At 36.7% G+C, this 18,240-nt stretch overlaps 1 protein-coding gene across 2 annotated transcripts in view; it reads left to right on the top strand.

Annotated features, from left to right (window-relative positions):
* Positions 1-18,240, top strand: part of Ptar1 (protein prenyltransferase alpha subunit repeat containing 1) — a 49,564-nt gene that overhangs the window by 27,559 nt on the left and 3,765 nt on the right. The window contains exons 4-7 of one of the 2 annotated variants that reach the window (XR_002822341.1): positions 160-264; positions 2,231-2,444; positions 11,891-12,195; positions 14,276-18,224. Coding sequence is in view for 1 of the 2 variants with exons in the window: in XM_004637165.2 (XP_004637222.1) it covers positions 160-264; positions 2,231-2,444; positions 11,891-12,195; positions 14,276-14,618 (967 nt within the window). In the remaining variant the exon portion in view is untranslated. Of the gene's footprint in view, positions 1-159; positions 265-2,230; positions 2,445-11,890; positions 12,196-14,275; positions 18,231-18,240 lie in introns of those variants that run through there. The other variant, XM_004637165.2, reaches the window with a different exon arrangement.

The raw sequence follows: 18,240 nt of genomic DNA on the forward strand, positions 1-18,240 counted from the left end.
TGATAGTTCAGTACTATACTAAAGTGGCTTGAAGTTGTGATATTTTAAAAATTTTAATTCTTGGAAACTGACATTTCATAATAAGATTGTATTAAAAGTTATGCATAATATTTCAATAGAAGGATGATATAATGCTTTTCAAATTTTTTTCTTTCATAGAAAAGAATTGATCCTCTCTGGTACCTTAAATCCAATTAAAGACTTACATCTGGGAAAACTGGCCTTAACAAAGTTTCCAAAGAGTCCGGAAACATGGATTCACAGGTGTGGATAACTTACATCGTACTGTGGTGTTTAGAGTTCAGATGGCTAGAAGAAGGAGCAGTGAGCGGTTCACAGCATAAATTTTGAAGTTCATTATCTACACTTAAATCTAGGGGCTGTCACTTTTGTTCATAAGCAGTTAACCTCTCCAAATTCTCAGAGGATTTTTTTTAATTTTAAAATTGGAATAATAATTATGCATATCTCATAATTCAGTGTGCATGAGATGATATATGTAAACACTACCACAATGTCTGGCACATATTAAATCCTCACTAAACATTAGCTACTGTTCACGGTGTACTTGTGGAGACTGCATTTGGGTACTCAGCATCCTATTGAGCATTTTGGGCTTTTAAATGTAGGGGGGCCAGGGAGATGGCTCAGTAGGATAAGTGCTTGACTGGCAAATGCAAGGATTTGAGTTCAATCCCTGGTTCTGCCAAAAAAAAAAAAATAATAATAAATAACTGTAGTAGGTTGTGTTCCTGGTAAAGATAGTGGTCCTAATGGTTGTGGCCATTAAAATAAGATGATAAAGCAAGCTAAGGGCAGCTGAGGTAAATAGTGCATGGGCTGAGCTGCAGTTACTGAGACCATAAATGGCAAGAGCATTTTTAAAAACCTGACACAGCCAGAATGCAAATAAGGTCTGCAGATCCGGGCAGTCTGGAAGCATCTTCTTCTTGTAACTACTTTTATTTGACCAAAATAGAATGTTGTCAGTTTGCTGATCAGTAGTGGTGGAGAAGCTACTCTGAAGAAGTCTCTCTTCACTAAGCCACTCTGACTTTTCTTTAATCCTGGGCATTTTAAGGATCTTGTCGGTGTAGGTATCGCTAGCAGTAATTGTGTCTTTGCCTAGCATAGCAGGGCAGAGGCAGCTGTGTCCAGAAATTGGATAGTAACCCTCAGAGAGACTGCGTGTGGGCTCTAGCAAGGGTGGTTCTGGGTGGGAACTGCTGTGTATGCGCCCATCAATTGCTGCGTGTCTGCAGTGCTTAGATAAAGCAATGTTTTGTTAAATAAAATGTCTGTTATTTAAAAATAATGAAATTAATTTTCTTACTCAATTTTTCTCTACTTTTGGCTTGAAATTTTTTATTCTGAATGCTTTCATAAAATACTCTAAACATGAAGCAATTCTTTAGTGCTTTCAATTTAATGTTAATGCAAATATTAAACAAAAATATGAGTAAAGACATTTTAAAACCTCTTTAATGATTTAAGTAATTGTATTTTATTTGTTTCCTTCTAGATTTTATGCTGTAATATGGAAATTTTGTTTAATGAAAAGTGTCAAAATGCCATTTCTCGTGTGCAAACAAACACACACAGAATGAGGCAGGCACACTTAATTGGAGATGTGAACTGTGACTTTGCTTCTAATACTTAACCAGCCACTGATTACAGTGGTCCCTGGGTTCATGAACTTGTTTTCCAATTTTAGAAAAGATGGCCTCATTTGTTTGTATGGGAAAGATGGCCATCCATGATTGTGTTTGTCACCTGATGCTTCATTTACAAACAAATAAAAATTTGCCAAATGCTTCTATTTGCAAACAAAAGCCTTCATGAACTGAGGTACCACTGTGATAGCCTGTCACTACCACGACCACCACAAAAACACATGGACCATCTGCCTTTACATTTTCTAGGCAAATGAAGTTTGAGAGGTGTCATTGTAGAATTGATGACATTCTCTTTTTGACAGATTTTAAATTTGTAGGGCGGTTTCTCTTTCCCATTTGTCCTTCCCCCCTTCGTTCATGTTGCTAAGTTTATTTTCAAAAGCAAAAAATACCAATCTCTCCTTACCTGTCCCAAAAGGTAGGATTACAGATAGTCTTAGTTTTACATTGTCTGTGTATGGAAATTAAAATTGAGAACAAAGAGAACTGGTTGTTTTCCTCTTTGGTTTATGGTCTTTGGTTTGTGCTCTTCATCCCACATGCTTCCTTAATAGGCGATGGGTGCTACAACAGCTGATTCAGGAAGCGTCCTTGCCTTCCTTTGTAACCAAAGGAAACTTGGGAACGATTCCTGCAGAGAGAACACAGCGGCTAATACAGGAAGAGATGGAGGTCTGTGGTGAAGCAGCAGGGAGGTACCCAAGCAACTACAATGCCTGGTCTCATCGCATCTGGGTTTTACAGCACCTGGCTAAACTGGATGCCAAGGTAAGGTTCTGTGCATGCTGCCTGTGTGCTGTGCCAGTCTTCTGGGCACAGTTCATCCTCAGAAGAGCTTTAAAGAAGTAAAGCAGAAGAAGTAATGTTCCAGCAACTCAAGAGGATCCCGACTGCCCGTGTCCCCAGAGGTAGCCTGGCAGTTACCCAGAGTTTATGTCCTCATCAGGGCGCTTGTGGGCCCGGCTGAGCTGGTGCCCTGGGATGCCAAAGGCAGTGTTATCCAGTTGGGAACACCAAACACAGCTTGTCTTGCTCTGAAACAGGAAGAGATTATTAAGTCTTAGAATTGAAATTATGCCAGGGTAGCCTCTGGTTATGTGAGTTAGAATGCTGATCTACTGGCTGTCTTTTCACAAGTCCTGACCTGGTAGGCAGGGAGGGGAGCAGGCAGTGGATCTCACCCAGCTGTTTCCCCACAGGGTGGATCCTATGAATTTCCCTGGGGGGTGCCTAAGTCTCATTCCAGGTGAACCAGATCAGAGTGAGGGTGGATTTAGAGATCAGTATTCTCCACAGCCTCAGGGTTGTTTGGATGCAGGCTAGGGACTCTTTTGAACTAATCTTTGAAGTTTAGAAATGAGAAGATGGAGGTTTTCAGAGGATTTTAATGGCTAAGACTTAGCTACCCATTTACTCATCAGAATGAGAGCCAGGTGTCCCTTGTGTGCCTTTTCATATATTAAAGTATGGTAATTTTTTTTAATGATAAATTGCCATAAGAATTGTAGGATACTTTTTTTAAAAAAAAAAAAGCTTCACAAGCTAGGACTAGTTTTTAAAGGCCAAGTTGAAGATCAGAGTGCCCCAAGTAGTTTCTGATTCTTGGAGAAGCTTTGTTTGATTGTAGGTTACCATTTGCTTTCTACATCTCACTTCTTATGAGACAAGGTTCCCTTCCCTTCTATTTTCTACCCAGAAATTCTTCCAGGGCAAATGGAGAAATTTTTACTTGGAGTAATAATTTTTTACTTTAGTAATAGTAACCCTTTCCGTTACGGTTCACATGGCTGTGGCTTCAGGAGGGAAGAGCAGAAAGCAAAGCGTAAGAGTCGCCTCAGCCTGAGTGCTAAGTCTGCCCCTACAAATTATGTGGAAAGTAAAGCTTTAATGTTTTCATTTTTATTTATTTATTTATTTATTTTTATTTTTTTTTTCCAAAATTTTATTGATAAACAGCAATGAGACAGTTTCAAATCAAATCGAAGTACAGTTTCAACAAATAACACACTGCATATATTCTTCTTAGTGGTTAATTGCTGTACAAGATGCAGACTTGAGATCCTATTTACAAACACCATTAGAACAAATCATTCTATTCATTAAGAGAATGCAACTATATATCTATCCTAACCACTTTGAATACACAGATACAAAATGGACATTCATCGGTATACCCTATTTTTTCTAAGTTCCGTTTGAATGTTATAGGTGTGTAAACTCAGCAAAATATTCAAAAAGAGTCCAGTAGCCCATAATAGCCTTGGGTCTTCTGTTTAACTGGCACTGTCAGAAATTATTGACCTGAGTCCCCCACAGCTCAACATAAAAGCATGGCTTTACTTCCTATATTTCATCTTCATACTTTTCTACTGGAATGTTTTCATTTTTAAAGTAAGGACTTTGATAAGAAGTAACAGAGTGAATGTGTGAAAAGTCTGAGGCACCTCAGAGAAGCTCACTAAATTTTAGTTCCTTTCTGTGATCTCTAGGAAGTTTAGGTGAAGTTGGTTGCCAATTTATTTGATCAAATCAGAGCAATTTATTTGTGAAAATGTACCAAAACCATTTTCCCCAGCCCCTTCCCCTGTGTAACGGGCGTAGTAGTAAAGATAAGGAGTTGGCCCTCACCAAATTAAACTAGAATGCTGACCATCAGTTACAAAGCAGCATGACACTTGAAGGGGCTGAGGGACGCTCATGGTGCAGTGGACACGTTGAGAAGTAACTCTTCATCTGCCTAGAGCTCATTGGAAACATTTGTCTCTCAGACTGGAGGAGTAAAAACTGTCAGGGCAAGTGGAGTACTTTAGAGCTGGTTGTCTCAGCTCCACTACCCCCTAGTGAAGAGGCCAGGGTAGGAGGGAAGGTGAGCCGAGAGGTCTTTGTGAACACGCCTCCCGTGATATGGACCTTTCCGTGTGGTACACCCATAACATCAGGAACAGCCCAAGGTGAAGTTGCTGGTTACTTGAGACCACCTGATGTTAAAGATGACAGCTCGTCAATTAGTAAGGTATTGGTGTAGCTGCTTGGGTCTAGTCCTGGACTCAGCCTTTTCTTGACATGCCTGGGGGAGGGGGGACTTGCCATTGTCCTTGTCACTGCCATTGCTACAGCATCTCTTGTTCCCTGTCAAGAATGCTCAGTTTTCAGTATTCCCTTCTGTTGGTATAATCCAGTGATGGTGAACCTTTTAAAGCTTTTGGTGATAAGGAGTAGCCTGCTGTGGCACGTGTGCCATAGTTTGCCACCCAGCTTTGGGCCCAGCTATGAGCACAGTGCTGTGCTTTGCTTACTAGAAGTAATTACAGAGGTGCTGGTAGTCTAGAGCAACTTAAACAACAGGGAGGGCTGGGGAGCTAGCTCAGCAGTGTAAGTGCCTGCCTGGCAAGAACAAGGTCGTCCTGAGTTTGATCCCTGGTACCAAAAAAAAAAAAAAGTAAACATGAACTGGAATTTTCTTAAGAATTTGAAAATGAGTTTTTAAAGGGTTTTTTGGTTTGTTTTTTTAGTTTTTAAAGTTTTACTATCCACTATTGGTAAAGGTATGAAAATGAGCATTATAAGAATTGTTACAGAAAGGCAGCCTGGCTGCATTATTAATAGACTTAAAAGGGGGAAGTTACCTTTAACAGTTCTGCTTCTAAGAATTTATTCTAGGGAAGTAATGGGAAAGACAGAGTGGTGTTATGATGAAAGACTTCACTCTGGGGTCATGAGCCTAATTTGTGTCCTAGCGTTGCCACAAGCTTCTCTGTGTGGCTTGAAGAACTCACCCAGCCTCTTTTGCTTCTGGCTTCTTCCTTTATAAAACAGTGATGATGAGAATTCCTCACTCATCCGGCATGCAGGAGGCGGGAAGGAGCCACATATGGTGGCTGTCACAGTGCCCATACTGAGCGCTCTGGGCTGTTACGTTCAGTTTGAAGGTTTACTGCATAAAAGCAGGCTTACTATGGTAGGTTTAAAACTAGAAAGAACCTCCAATAGTGAAGGATTATTTACATCTTATTCTATCACAAAGTGGAATATTGTGGTGCTACTAAAATCTTGTACTTTAGAAAGCTATTAAAGAAAAATTCACACTAGGTTAAAGATATAAAACTAACCATGGGGTAGATTTTGTGTAAGACTGAGGCAGTAAAGCACTTTGGAGCTGTGCTTGGCAAAAATATATGTTTACTACATATTCGAACATATACAGTGTTGCTATAGATTTTTCTTTTTTAGCCATGAAAAAAGCTTAGAAGATAGGGGTGGAATTATGAAACTTGTATTTTCTGTTTTGTGTTTCTTTGTGATGTATATGTTTTTTAAAATGAGTATGTATTTAATTAAGCCATGTGTGGTGATAACCATATGTAATCCCAGCCCATAATTCCAGCATTGATGAGACTAAGGTAGAAAGATTAATAGTTTGAGGCCAGCTAGGCAACAACAGAGTTCAAGGCCAGCCTGGACTACATAGTGGCAAGACTATGTATTAAGTAACAAAAATAAATAAACATACTTAAGTGAACTTTAAAATAATGTTAGCTTTAAGGGTAGGGCAGGAGGAAAGACTCATAGCCAAGCAAATTTATTATTACTAGTTAAAAGTTGATAACTTAGTATGCCGCCCAAAGAAGCGCGTAAGGTCATTTCTTCAGAAATTCTATACACGTGGCTAGTCAACCAATAACAAATTCTGGAGAGGCTTCTCACCGTTGACGAAAGTGCAGGCTGGTACAGCCGTGATGGAAATCAGTACGCGGAGGTCCCATTCAGCCCCTCCTGAGTATTTCTCCAAAGGAAGTAAAATCATCATAGCACTGCGATGTATGGTACCAATGTTTATAGCAGTGCAGTTTGTCAGAGCTAAATCTTGGAAACAACCCAAATGTCCATCAACTGAGAAATGGATTAAAATGATATGGTATTTTTACACAAAGGAATATTAGCTATAAGAAAAGATAAATCTGAGACTTTTGTAGATAAATGGATGCAGTTGGAGACTCTATTAGTGAGTGAAATAAATCAGATCCAAATGTGCAAAAATCATGTTATCTTGCTAGTGTGAGAACCAAAAAGAATAATGAAAATCTAAAAGGTACAACAGATATTGTGAAAGGGAAAGAAGTTGTTCAATGGGAAGGAAAAAGTGGGATGAGTAAATGGACAAATGAAAGAAGGGAAAAAATATAGATATGTATTCAGAATAGTTTGGATAATTGTGTTGTTCATTTGTGCAGGTTTTTTGAAAGGAGCAGTTAAGCTTAAAAATTTTTTTTTACTATTTTTTTTCTTTTAAATTTCTTTTAATTTCTTTGTTATTTTTTCTTTCTTTAAATGTATCTTACACATTTATATCTGGTAATCTGAGCACCTAATTTAAAGATAGCATCATGTAAAACAACAACCATTGTTGAATTCGTATTTGTTTAATGAAATCTTGTTTCTAATGTTGTTTTCTTTCTGTCACTATTTTGTATTCTTTAAAATAAAAAATAAAAATATATACAAATGGCTAGTAGGAAAACTTTCATCATTGGTAGCCATTAAGGAAATGAAAATCAGAAGCTTGGTGTGATGCTGCATCAGGCCAGTGGGAATGGCGGAAGTACAGCAGTATCGAATGTTGATAGGGACATGGAGAAACTGGGACCTTGTTTATGGGTTTGTAAGGATGTACAATGTTATAGTCGTTATGGAAAGTAATTTCACGTTTCTTCAAATTAAACAGCATTAGTATAAATAAAAATACACATTCACAACCAATATATTATATTCTTGGAAAAAATGACCATAGTCTCTTCCTAGGGATAAATGCCAAAAAACTGAAAACATGTTCATACCAAAACTTGTATCAGAATATTTATAGCCAGATTACTCATAATAGCTAAAAGGTGGTAACATCCAAAGTGTTTGTCATCTGAGAAAAAACACAATGTGGTACATATATTCATAGAATGGAACATTGGCCTTAATAAGGAGATGAAGTACCGATCCTACAGTGAATGAACTTTGAAACATTATGCCGATTGAAAGCAGCCAAAGTGAAGAGGCCGCATAGTCTGTGGTTCCATCTATCTAATATTTTCAGAATTGGCAAGGCAGATATATTAAGTGTCAGTAGCTGGAGAGAGTGACTGTAGGGTGACGTGTAGGATGAATGAGCGAGTTTGTTGGGTGTGGGCTGATGAACATGTTTAAAATTAGATAGCATGATGTCTGCACTAACCTGCGTACATACTGAAAACCACCAGTTTATTTTTTTGCTTCAGGAATTGATAAGAAAATTTTAAAAATAGCTAAGAAATTGTTGAAAAAGAACACTATGCCATTAGATATTTAAATGTTTAAGATAGGGTAATTAAAACTGTTGGTACTATTTCCAAGACTTAATAATAGAAAAAAATATAAAGCCCAGAAACAAATCTCATTATATAATCTACAGACTTCATTAATGATGAATATGAAAAAATACCTTTTGTCCATTTGGTAATGCTGTAAGAATTGATTGGCTTGGATGTAAATGTCTTCTTTTCTTTTTTGGTCATACCAGAGACCAAACCCAAGGCCTAGTATATGCTAGGCAAGCACTCTCCCATTGAGCCATATCTGCTGTCCTTGATTGACTTTTCAGAAAAAAATTCAGTTAAGTTTTTAATCTCTCACTGTACACAAAACTGTTCTCTTAGTGGATTAAAAACCTGTGTGAAGAAAAAAAGAGACCTGAAGGACATAAGCTGAATGAAGTAAGCTAGCCAAACACTGCAAAGCATACTTGTTTATGGATTCTGGAGCCCTTGAACTCATAGAAGCAGATTATTGAGTGATAGCTGCAGGGGTGAGGGATGAGGTGAAGAAGTAGTTACGGGGCAAAAGGTACAGAGTTTCAGTTAGGATGAAAAAATTTCTAACTATTGTACAGTGTATTGGTTATAGTTAAGAATGTGTTGTATACTTAAAATTTGCAAAGAGGGTAGCTCTTAAATGCTTTTATCATTAAAAAAAGTGATAAAGTAAGATGATGGATGCTAGCTTGTGATCAGCATTTCACATTATACATATAAAATCATATAAGCATAAATATGTACAGTTTTTGATAGTTATGCCTCAGTAAACATGGAAAAAATTAAAATCAATTGGAGTATTCATAAAAACAGCATGTACGGCAGATAGAGGCTTAATATCTCTAAATATTTCTTGCAAACTTATAAGAATAATAATGACTATTACAAATAGATTAAACAATTTATAAATAAAAAGAATTAGGCAAGATGGAACTTCATAAGGAAATAAGAAAACTGATAAAGTTAGATTAAAATGAATGTGATTTTTTTAATTTACCACAATAATGAAGTACTGATGGGAAATAGGTATTGATGTGTACTTCCAATAGGAGTATAAATTATTCATCCTTACTAGAGGACATTTTGATAATCTGTATCAAGAACCTTATCATGCCGGGGAAATGGCTCAGTGGAATAAGTGCTTCCCTGGCAAGCGCAAGGACCTGAGTTCAGTCCCTGGTTCGGGAAAAAAAAAAGAACCTTATCATACTGTTCTCTGTTCCAGCCAGTATACATCTACAACTTTCTCTTGAATATACAGTTAGGTATGCACATAGATTATACAAGACTAGAAATAAATAGGGGAATTGTACTTAGGATGACTGTCCTAAGAGTTATAATGTTTAGTGTCATAAAATTTTTTTAACTGAAGTGGAGCAAAATCTTTAGTATTCCATTTTTGTGTTAAAAATAAACTTTGTGTATGCATGCATAAAAAAATCTGAAATCTTTGTTATATGACAGACTGTTAAGGATAAGTAAGGATCAGTGGCTAAGAGGCTAATAGGTGAATTTTGTTTGTTTTTTATATTGTCATTGGAATTTTCTATAGTGATCATTTTTATTACTTTTATGATCATAAAGAAAATCAAATATTTTAAAAATGGAAGGTCACTAATACATATTTTCAGTATTCCTTTTAAATCTGTTATTTCTCAGTCTCATAGCCCTGCTATTATAGTTTTGTTACTCATTCTTATATATAAGTAAGAAAGCATACAGATATTTAAGGTATGTGATAAAAAGATATTCATTCATTGGTGCTTCTTTATATACAAGTTATTGCTGTTGGGCTGGCAAAATATCTCAGTGGACTAAGCATCTGCTTAGGCAATTGCAGGGACCAGGGTTCAATCCCTGGCACCACATGCTGTGCTAGCCCTGTCCCCACCCCTGGGCACGCTGATCCAGCCACCGAGACCGGATGTGGTGGCACATGCCTGCAATTCCAGCTCTGGAGAGGCTGAAACGAGGATCACTATGAGTCCGAGCTGCCTAGTGAGACCCTGTACCAAATACATTAAAAAAAAAGTCATTGCTATCTTCTCACCATTGCCTTTATCTCTGCTTTAATGTTCTAGTAAGAAAATGCCCTGAAATTCCAGTTTAAGTTTCTTCTTTAACAATTCATCTCAATATATATCTTAAGAAAAAGATTATAGATTCTTTTTTAAAGGCACTTTTTAAAAGAAATTAAGTTGTTTTGTTGAAAATGTTTCATATATGTACTATTTTTGCCTCAAAATTGAACAGTAAGTTCCATTTTTCTGTGTAGAAGTATCTTAAACATAAAGGATTTCTATCTATAAGTTTATTTTAAATAGTCTTTTCAGACCAGGTTGAGAAGCAATTCCAAAAGTAAAAAGCTGCTGTATTATAGCTTAAATGTCCTGCAGACTGGTACTTCAAAAATGTAGTAACACTGAATTAATTTGTTTTTCAGGCAGATTTTTATTTGGTACTATTTTTGCTCACCTTTTAAAATCAAATAAATGAGCTTACTGTGAGTTGCTCAGAGACTTTATTGCCTTTAGAATAAGTTTAGATGTCTGCATATAAATTTATTACAACTTAAAGGAAATATTCAAGACATTCCCCGATAAAAATTGAATGTCCTGACTTGAAGTAATCTTACTCCTTTGTACTTGTCATCTCATTCATTAAATTGTTCGTTCATTCATTCATTCATTCATTCATAATTTACATATTCATTCTGATGCCAGGGGGTTTAGGGGCATGAAATCATCAATTAGGAATGAACAAATATTTGCAGGAGAGAGAGAGAGAGAGAGAGAGAGAGAGAGAGAGAGAGAGAGAGAAACTAAAGTGCCTGCACAATTTCGTGGTAATGAAGACCCACATAGACAGTTCTTTCCTGTATGCAGTGGATCACACAAGGGCTATGGAAGTTTGTCATGTAGCAGAGAAGAGGGCTGTGTGAGAAGTGGAGAAGGGATCTTGCTATAGGAGAAGGCATTGCCAGGGTCCTTACACAAGCATGTGAAGCTGTCCGCCACCATGTGCTGGCTCTATATTCACAGGTATATGTCTTTTTTTCCTTAGCAGGTCTCAGAATTTTCTGATGGAATGTGGTCAGCTTCTGATAAGACCTTTCACTGATCAAAAGTCATTTATGTTTGCTGCCTGTCCAAGACAGTACAAAACAACTTATTTTTTCATGAATGCAGCTTTTCTTTAGTTTGCAGGATTGGTACTATAAAGTCTTGAACAATTTGCTGCTGAATTTTATTTATTTTTTTTAAAAACATTTATCATTTATGGTGAGTGTAGGGCAAGTTGTAGAAGTCACAGACCCTGGCAAACTCCTGTTAGTCATGCATCATGGCTTTTGGCTGAGCTCTTTAGAATTAAGTAGTAAACAAAACAGTGTGGCATTTCCACTACTGGCATTCGTAGGAAAGCACAACTGATTACATTGAGTCTGTTGTGGTGCATGTTAATACCAGATAGATATATGCATATTAAATATGAGAAGAAAGTTTATGTTCTGAGTTTACATTTCTCTTTCTACATTAGTGTTGTAAATGAGCACTCTATGGATTATCATTATTTTAGAATTTGGCTTTTCTCTGTGTGCCAGTCAGCATGTATAGTCAGGGTCAAGGGAAAAGATGACAAGTCCTTACTTGTGTAATTTTAAAAACTCACCATTACTTTATAATGAAAAGAGACACTAGCTTATATTAGGCTTCTAAATGACAGTGCTGTGCTTGATATTGTATACAAATATTGATGAGAATGATTATCAAAAAAAAAACCCAGCAAGAAATAAATCCAAGAGAAATCTCAAGTATTAATGGAAAAAAAAAAAGCCTTTGGAAATTCTTTTTCTCACTTCCTTTTTTTTCTTCCTACAAGATTCTTCTTGATGAACTATCTTCTACTAAACATTGGGCATCCATGCACGTTTCAGACCACAGTGGATTCCACTACCGCCAGTTTTTGTTAAAGTCTTTGATTAGCCAAACTGTGATAGATGATTCTGTATTGGAGCAGAACCCTTTGAGAAATGAGGCAGCCGTGGTTCTTCCAAAAGATGAAGAAGAAGTGACTTTGACAGAGGAGCCAAATATAAATCTCTCCCATCTTCTAGAAAAAGAAGTGAAATTCAGCAGTGATCTTATTGATTCCTACCCAGGACATGAAACTCTGTGGTGTCATAGGTAAGAGACGGGACGAGGGCATTTCCTACATGAAACTTTGTGTGTTCTTATGAGAGTTGCAGATGTTGTTATGTCTGACTTCTGCAATTACAGCCATCTGATTGTGGAGCTAGGACTGAGAGAGTTTATGTTCCTGTATCTTCCTTTCCCTCCTCATCAGTATGAAGGTCCTCCTGCAGATCTTTCCTGTGGCTTCGGGTCATAGTATGCAACCTTGATTCCATAGTAGAATAACCTGTGTTATTTCCAAAATAAAACAATTGCAAAGATTTCTGGACTTTCTCTTTGGATATCCTGGTATTTACCTTATCTGGAATTAAGTGTTACCATTTTTTTGTTTTGATTTGTTTTTAAAAAATTCTACAGGTAATTTTGATGTGTAGTCGGGATTGAGGTTATTAATTGGAGTCTTAAGAATAAAGTAAGCTCAATTTATGTATTTATTTAGGAAGGTATTGGTCTTAAGTATAATCTTAGTGCTTTCTTAAAAATTAAAAATGTTAGGGAATTTTTCTTTGTGTCCAGGAAAAAGACTAGTATTAAGTACATTGGACAGTAATATAAATTTAATGTTGGAATGAAGTTGATATGTGGACACCTTACTTCAATTCCTTGGGGTGTTTTTCTGTTTGGAGGTATCTCCATCTCCATAAATGTAGACTGTACATTTACAAACAAAAGGCTCATACTGGACAAGAAATAGTCATTTTAAAAGTGTGTATATTTCTTAAGTTACTGAAAGCCCACTCCTACCCCAAGCTTTCTTGTAGGCTGAGGAAATTTGGTCAACCCAATTTCCACACTAAATTTATTCAGAAGGTAGAACTCACCTTTGTCATCTTCATAAATAGAGAATTCTCTTTTTCTCTTAAAACCAAGCCTCTCTTACTGCTCATTTTCAAGTAGAAGATAGATCGTATTAGAAAGCATGTTACAAGGCTCAGTTCTTCTTTTCCCCCTAAGGAGAGCAGTTCGCCTGCTCTTGTAGAAGCACCTTGAACTGCTTGTTAAAAATGAAGACCCTTGTATCTAATCTATAACACTTTAATTTGGGGGTTGAAACTGGTTTGATATTAAAAGAGCTTTGTTGCTGTTTCTTACTTAAGTATTTTTAATAATAAGACTTGAAGGATTTGAGAAAAGTAAAATTGGAGTAAGAGAGGAAAAAACTTGGGATGATGTGTTTGACAGGCTAGATTTCTACTCTATTAGAGAATTTATGTGTTCTTTACCTCTTACCCTTTATAAAATGGTACACTATACATTCTCTCTTTACTCCAGCATGTGCAGGAAGTTATCTTTAATAGAGTTATCTTTTAGGGACTTAGAGCTGATAATATGAACGATGAGATATAGCTTAGAACCTGTGCAGATCCGTGCCCCTAAATTAAAAAGATCAGACACATGGGTCTTCATTTTTAGCAGACCGTTCCAGCTGATTGTAAGGGCAGGAGAACTGCTTTCCTCAGTGGGAAAAGAGGAACTCTCTTTTAACATGCTTTCTTCAGAGCCCAGTACATTTTAAGACCATTGATGAATTTAGAAGAAAATTCTGTTGATTTTTTTGATAAGACCAACATTGGCAGATGTATTAATTGTTACTTTTAAAAGGATTGGATAAAGGCTATAAACTAAGTTTGTAGAAAAAACATTTAATCTCTTGTGTGGTTGAATCACTTGTCTTTGAAGAGATGCCTGCAGTAAATTTTTTGTTTTATTTGCTTGCTAACTTAAGGCATACTGGGCTAAGACCTGTTTCTGCTTTCATATCATAGTTACTGGAGAGTAATAGTGCCAGGCATTGTCACCATCTCAGTAAATGCCTACTGAAGAACCTGTAGCACAGTAGTCTTTCTTACACACCAATAATCGAGTGTTGAGGGCCTTGATCCAGATACCCAGAAGTTTCATCTCGACAGTTTTTCTTCCTTCCTCCAGCTACCTTGGGGTGGTGAAGTGGGCAGCAGATTCTGTACTTTATGCTCGGAAATGAAATGACCAGCTTCCTCCTCCTGAATGTTTTTGCCTCTTTTGATGTGATTTTCTTCATCTTTCTCCTTCCCCCCCCCCTCCATTGTAGGCGGCATATTTTCTATCTTCAACATTACTTCAGCAGCAGGCTGTCTCACAGCGTGACACAGGTGGCACCTGCAGACAGTCCTGGGGAGACATTGAATGACTTGCACCTCATCCCTGGAGGCCCCCGTCTGTCTCAGGCAATGGAAGTGGATGGACTGAATGACTGTAGCAAGCAAGGCTATTCCCAGGAAACCAAACGCCTGAAGCGGACCCCAGCTACAGACTCCATGGGCCTAGAAATGGAACACAGGTTCATTGATCAAGTGTTATCCACTTGCCGGAACGTAGAACAAGTCAGGTATGCCAATGCATACAGGAAGTGGCTAGTTACTTTGAGTCAATGAAAGAGGTGGATTAATCCTTCAAGGTTCCCCTTTTAGTGCAATATTGCTTTCCTGTCTCATTGACATAGTTGCATGAACTTTGCTATGAAGCTGGCTATGTTCCTGTCCTTTAGGTTAAAAGTCCTTAGGAAATCTTTTATTTAAGAATTGGCATTCCTTTGGGGATAAAGTAATTCTATAATTTCTTCCTGCTAAATAGTTTTTTTTTTTTTTTTTTTTTTTTTTTTTCCTCCTCATCCTTTATATACTTGGGGCTGCTCATTTGATTGACAAGTACCTCTGCCCACTTCAGTTCACTTGCTACATAGGCAAATTTTAGATTAAGACCTTATGTTGTGTTTCAGTTGAAGAACATAACACACTTGCAAAAGGACTTGATCTTACTGTTGTTTTGAAACTCATATGGCTAGATTAATGGATAGGGGGAAAATATAAACCATTTCCCTATCTAGCGTAGTCTGTTCACATTACAGTCTAAGATAGCCAAAGTCAAAAGTATTAGAACTTATGTCAAAAATTGCCTCCAGTGTATATAGTCCATTTTTTAAAATGGCTATGTTAAAGGAGGTGGGTATGTAATTGCAGTACTGGAAAATTAACTTTACTGTTTTTAGTAGATTATTTTTACCTCACATTTGGTATATGCCAAAACAGTCAAGTGAGCCCTTAAAACATGAACTTGTTTTTAAATCCCAGAATGCCATTTTTAGTTATTACTGCCTTTTTTCTTCCATAATTACTCATATAAAGTGAAAAATATATGGAAAAATGTATTCATAAAAATTTCCTTAAAAATTTAAGTTATTGAAGTTATACTGGATAAACTACACAATTTTAGTTAGGTGCTTTAAGTTTGTTGGCAAAAGCTGGGGGGAAAGAACAATTTTAGAGATTAGTCCTTTGGTTTTAAAAATGAAACAACACTTTGAAACTGGATTTTGTCAGAGATGCCATACCAAAGTATCCGCACTATAGCTATATTTTATCTTTTTCATAACAAGGGCTCGAGTTTTTCAGGTTGGCAGCATAGGGGTGGGAAGAAGGGCCAGTTATGTCTATGTTCTTATTATAACCCCTCTTTATAAAATGGTCTGGTTCTTCTTCCCACATTTTGTTTCCTTTATTTTAGCAATCTATTCCATGTTTTTGTCACTGGCACATTTGTATATTTTCTTCTGTCTTAATTTCAGGGACACTTACTGAAGCTGTTAACCCTCTCAGTTTAATGAATTTTATACACCTCCATACACCTATACACACATGCACACATGCAGAGCAAACTGGAATAAGAGCCACCCTTTAAAAGTTCCTTTAAGAATGGAAGCTGTCTCTTGTCCTATGTGTGTACAGTGTGAATGGTAACTATAGTAACAAGTGTAACCACCAGCCTTTCCGTTTTCCTAGTCTGTCGGATGGAAAGAGGGATGCAGGGAAAGGCGAGCCTTTCCTGCCTTGTTCTTATGGAAAGTCAGGGCTTGAGTTAGGTGCACTGCCTTAAGGAAAAGAAATTTCGTCCCTTATTTTGACCTCATGGTTTTTTCAAATAGCAGACTGTTGAACTGAGTGGCACACTTAAGAATACCAGAAAAATTACTTAGCTTCGTCCCTGTAGATAGATGTTAGTCTTCTTTCCTAGGGCAAAAAATACTTGTTATAAATTGAGAAAATAATTGCCATTATGAATATGTTTCCCCTGAGTACAAAGCATGTTAGGAATCAAACATCGCATGATCTGTGTAGGTCTGTGGATAAAATCGTTAGATTTATGATTTCCTGTTCCTGTGGGAGTTGGGTAGAAGCTACCCAGAGAAGACATGGGTGGTCCCATCCATTCCAATAATACACATTGCTAAATTCTGGCCTTATGCAGTACCTGTTATTTTAAGCATCATTTTTAGTATCCCAAACAAGAAGGCTTCTTATTCTTTGACATGAGTACCTGTCATGACATGCTTATAGATAATATCATATGGACAGTAGCTAAATTTTTATAGTACTCCATGCCTTTTTATACCTGCCATCCAGTAGCTTCTGATACCTTGCCTGTCTCTCATGTTAACTGCCTTTATATCTTCTGAAGCTCAACCCATCACTTTCTGAAGCCATGCAGTCCTTCGGTATATCTTGGTCTCTGTCTTCCTTATAAAGTTCTAAGTAGGGAGTGAAAAATACAGATATCCAAAGGATACTCTTATTATGTGACTTTTATGTGCCACTTGAGTTCTCAAATATGCATTTCTTGAGTGTGCATCCACAAGATAACTTAGAATTGTCTTATATGGCTGTGGTTTTTTTCTGAAGTGCTTGACATTTAAACCCACTGACATAATAATAGATCTTTGAATAAATGAGTTCATGCAGTAAAAAGAATATATCTATTTTCAGGGGCTTGTTAGTCTTAGTTTTCTGACAATACATAGTTGTTAAAAGATTGACACATTTTCATCAGATACTACTGATAAGCAAAAAGCAATAAGATCTGTAACTGTGGCCACCATAACCCTTGCCCTACCTTTTTAATTTTTTAGATACATTTATGTTGGTAATAAATTGCTTCCATAGTCTACTGTGTGCCTGGTACACTGTGAGGAGTAACTAAGTATTTATTGATGACTGATTAACTATCTGAAGAAAGGAAAGATTAGTGAAGAGTGAGAAAAATAAATGAGTTGTGGTAAATAATGTCTTCTAGCTTCCTAATACTTAGGAAGAACGGATCACATTTAGAAAAAGTTGATTTAGATTTGTTTTCTCCATTTTGTTACCTTGTTTTAACTTGTTAAATCCCAGCCAAGAAGGGTATCTGTTCATTTATCAGCTGAACTTCAGTGTTTATTAAAAGCTCACGAAGAGATGAAACCCATCTGCATTAAGAATACTGCTTGCTCCTGGTCGCTCGGTGAGGGCCACCTGGGGCAGGCAGGCAGTGAGGAAATGGTTGGACTTCAGTAACAGCCTGAAGCGTTTTTGCTTTTTTTCTCTCCAACTTGAACTGTGGACCTTGTAGATACTTTCTGAACCTGTGTGAGTCATTTTTTTTTAAGATTAAAGACTTGATACATAATAATACATCCCTTATTACCTCCTTAGAAACTGTGGGCCCAGATGCCAGTCATATTTCTTATTTCTATGGGATTATTCTAATTTAAATTAAAAGCTTCAAGCTTTTTTTTTTTTTTAAAGTGCTAGGGATTATTCCCCACTTCAGTAATTATTAATAGGGATTGATATATACAGATTGTCACTAAAAGCCACTTATATCTTTAAATAAGGCCTAATGTGATACTGATTATGGAAAGAAAAGTTTTGGGGTTTTTATGGAAAGCAACATATATGGTAAGCATTGTGTAATTTAAATATATTCAAATACCAATTCATGCTTGTGTGTGTGTGTGTGTGTGTGTGTGTGTGTATGTGTAAGTAAAGAGAGCTTCTGATATTGCTACAAACTATCAGTCTTAGGATTTTTCTTTATACAGCACAAAATGATATCTGACAGTGGGCTAACTGCAATTTTAAAGTGGATTTACCAATTCTATAGCAGTGTCAATCCTAGTTCCTTTGAATTATGGAAGATGGTAACATTGTAGTTGTAAATGGTATTAAGTTTTTTTTTTTTTTA

Source organism: Octodon degus, unplaced genomic scaffold (assembly GCF_000260255.1).
Source record: "Octodon degus isolate 3935 unplaced genomic scaffold, OctDeg1.0 scaffold00087, whole genome shotgun sequence".
Lineage (NCBI taxonomy): Eukaryota > Metazoa > Chordata > Mammalia > Rodentia > Octodontidae > Octodon > Octodon degus.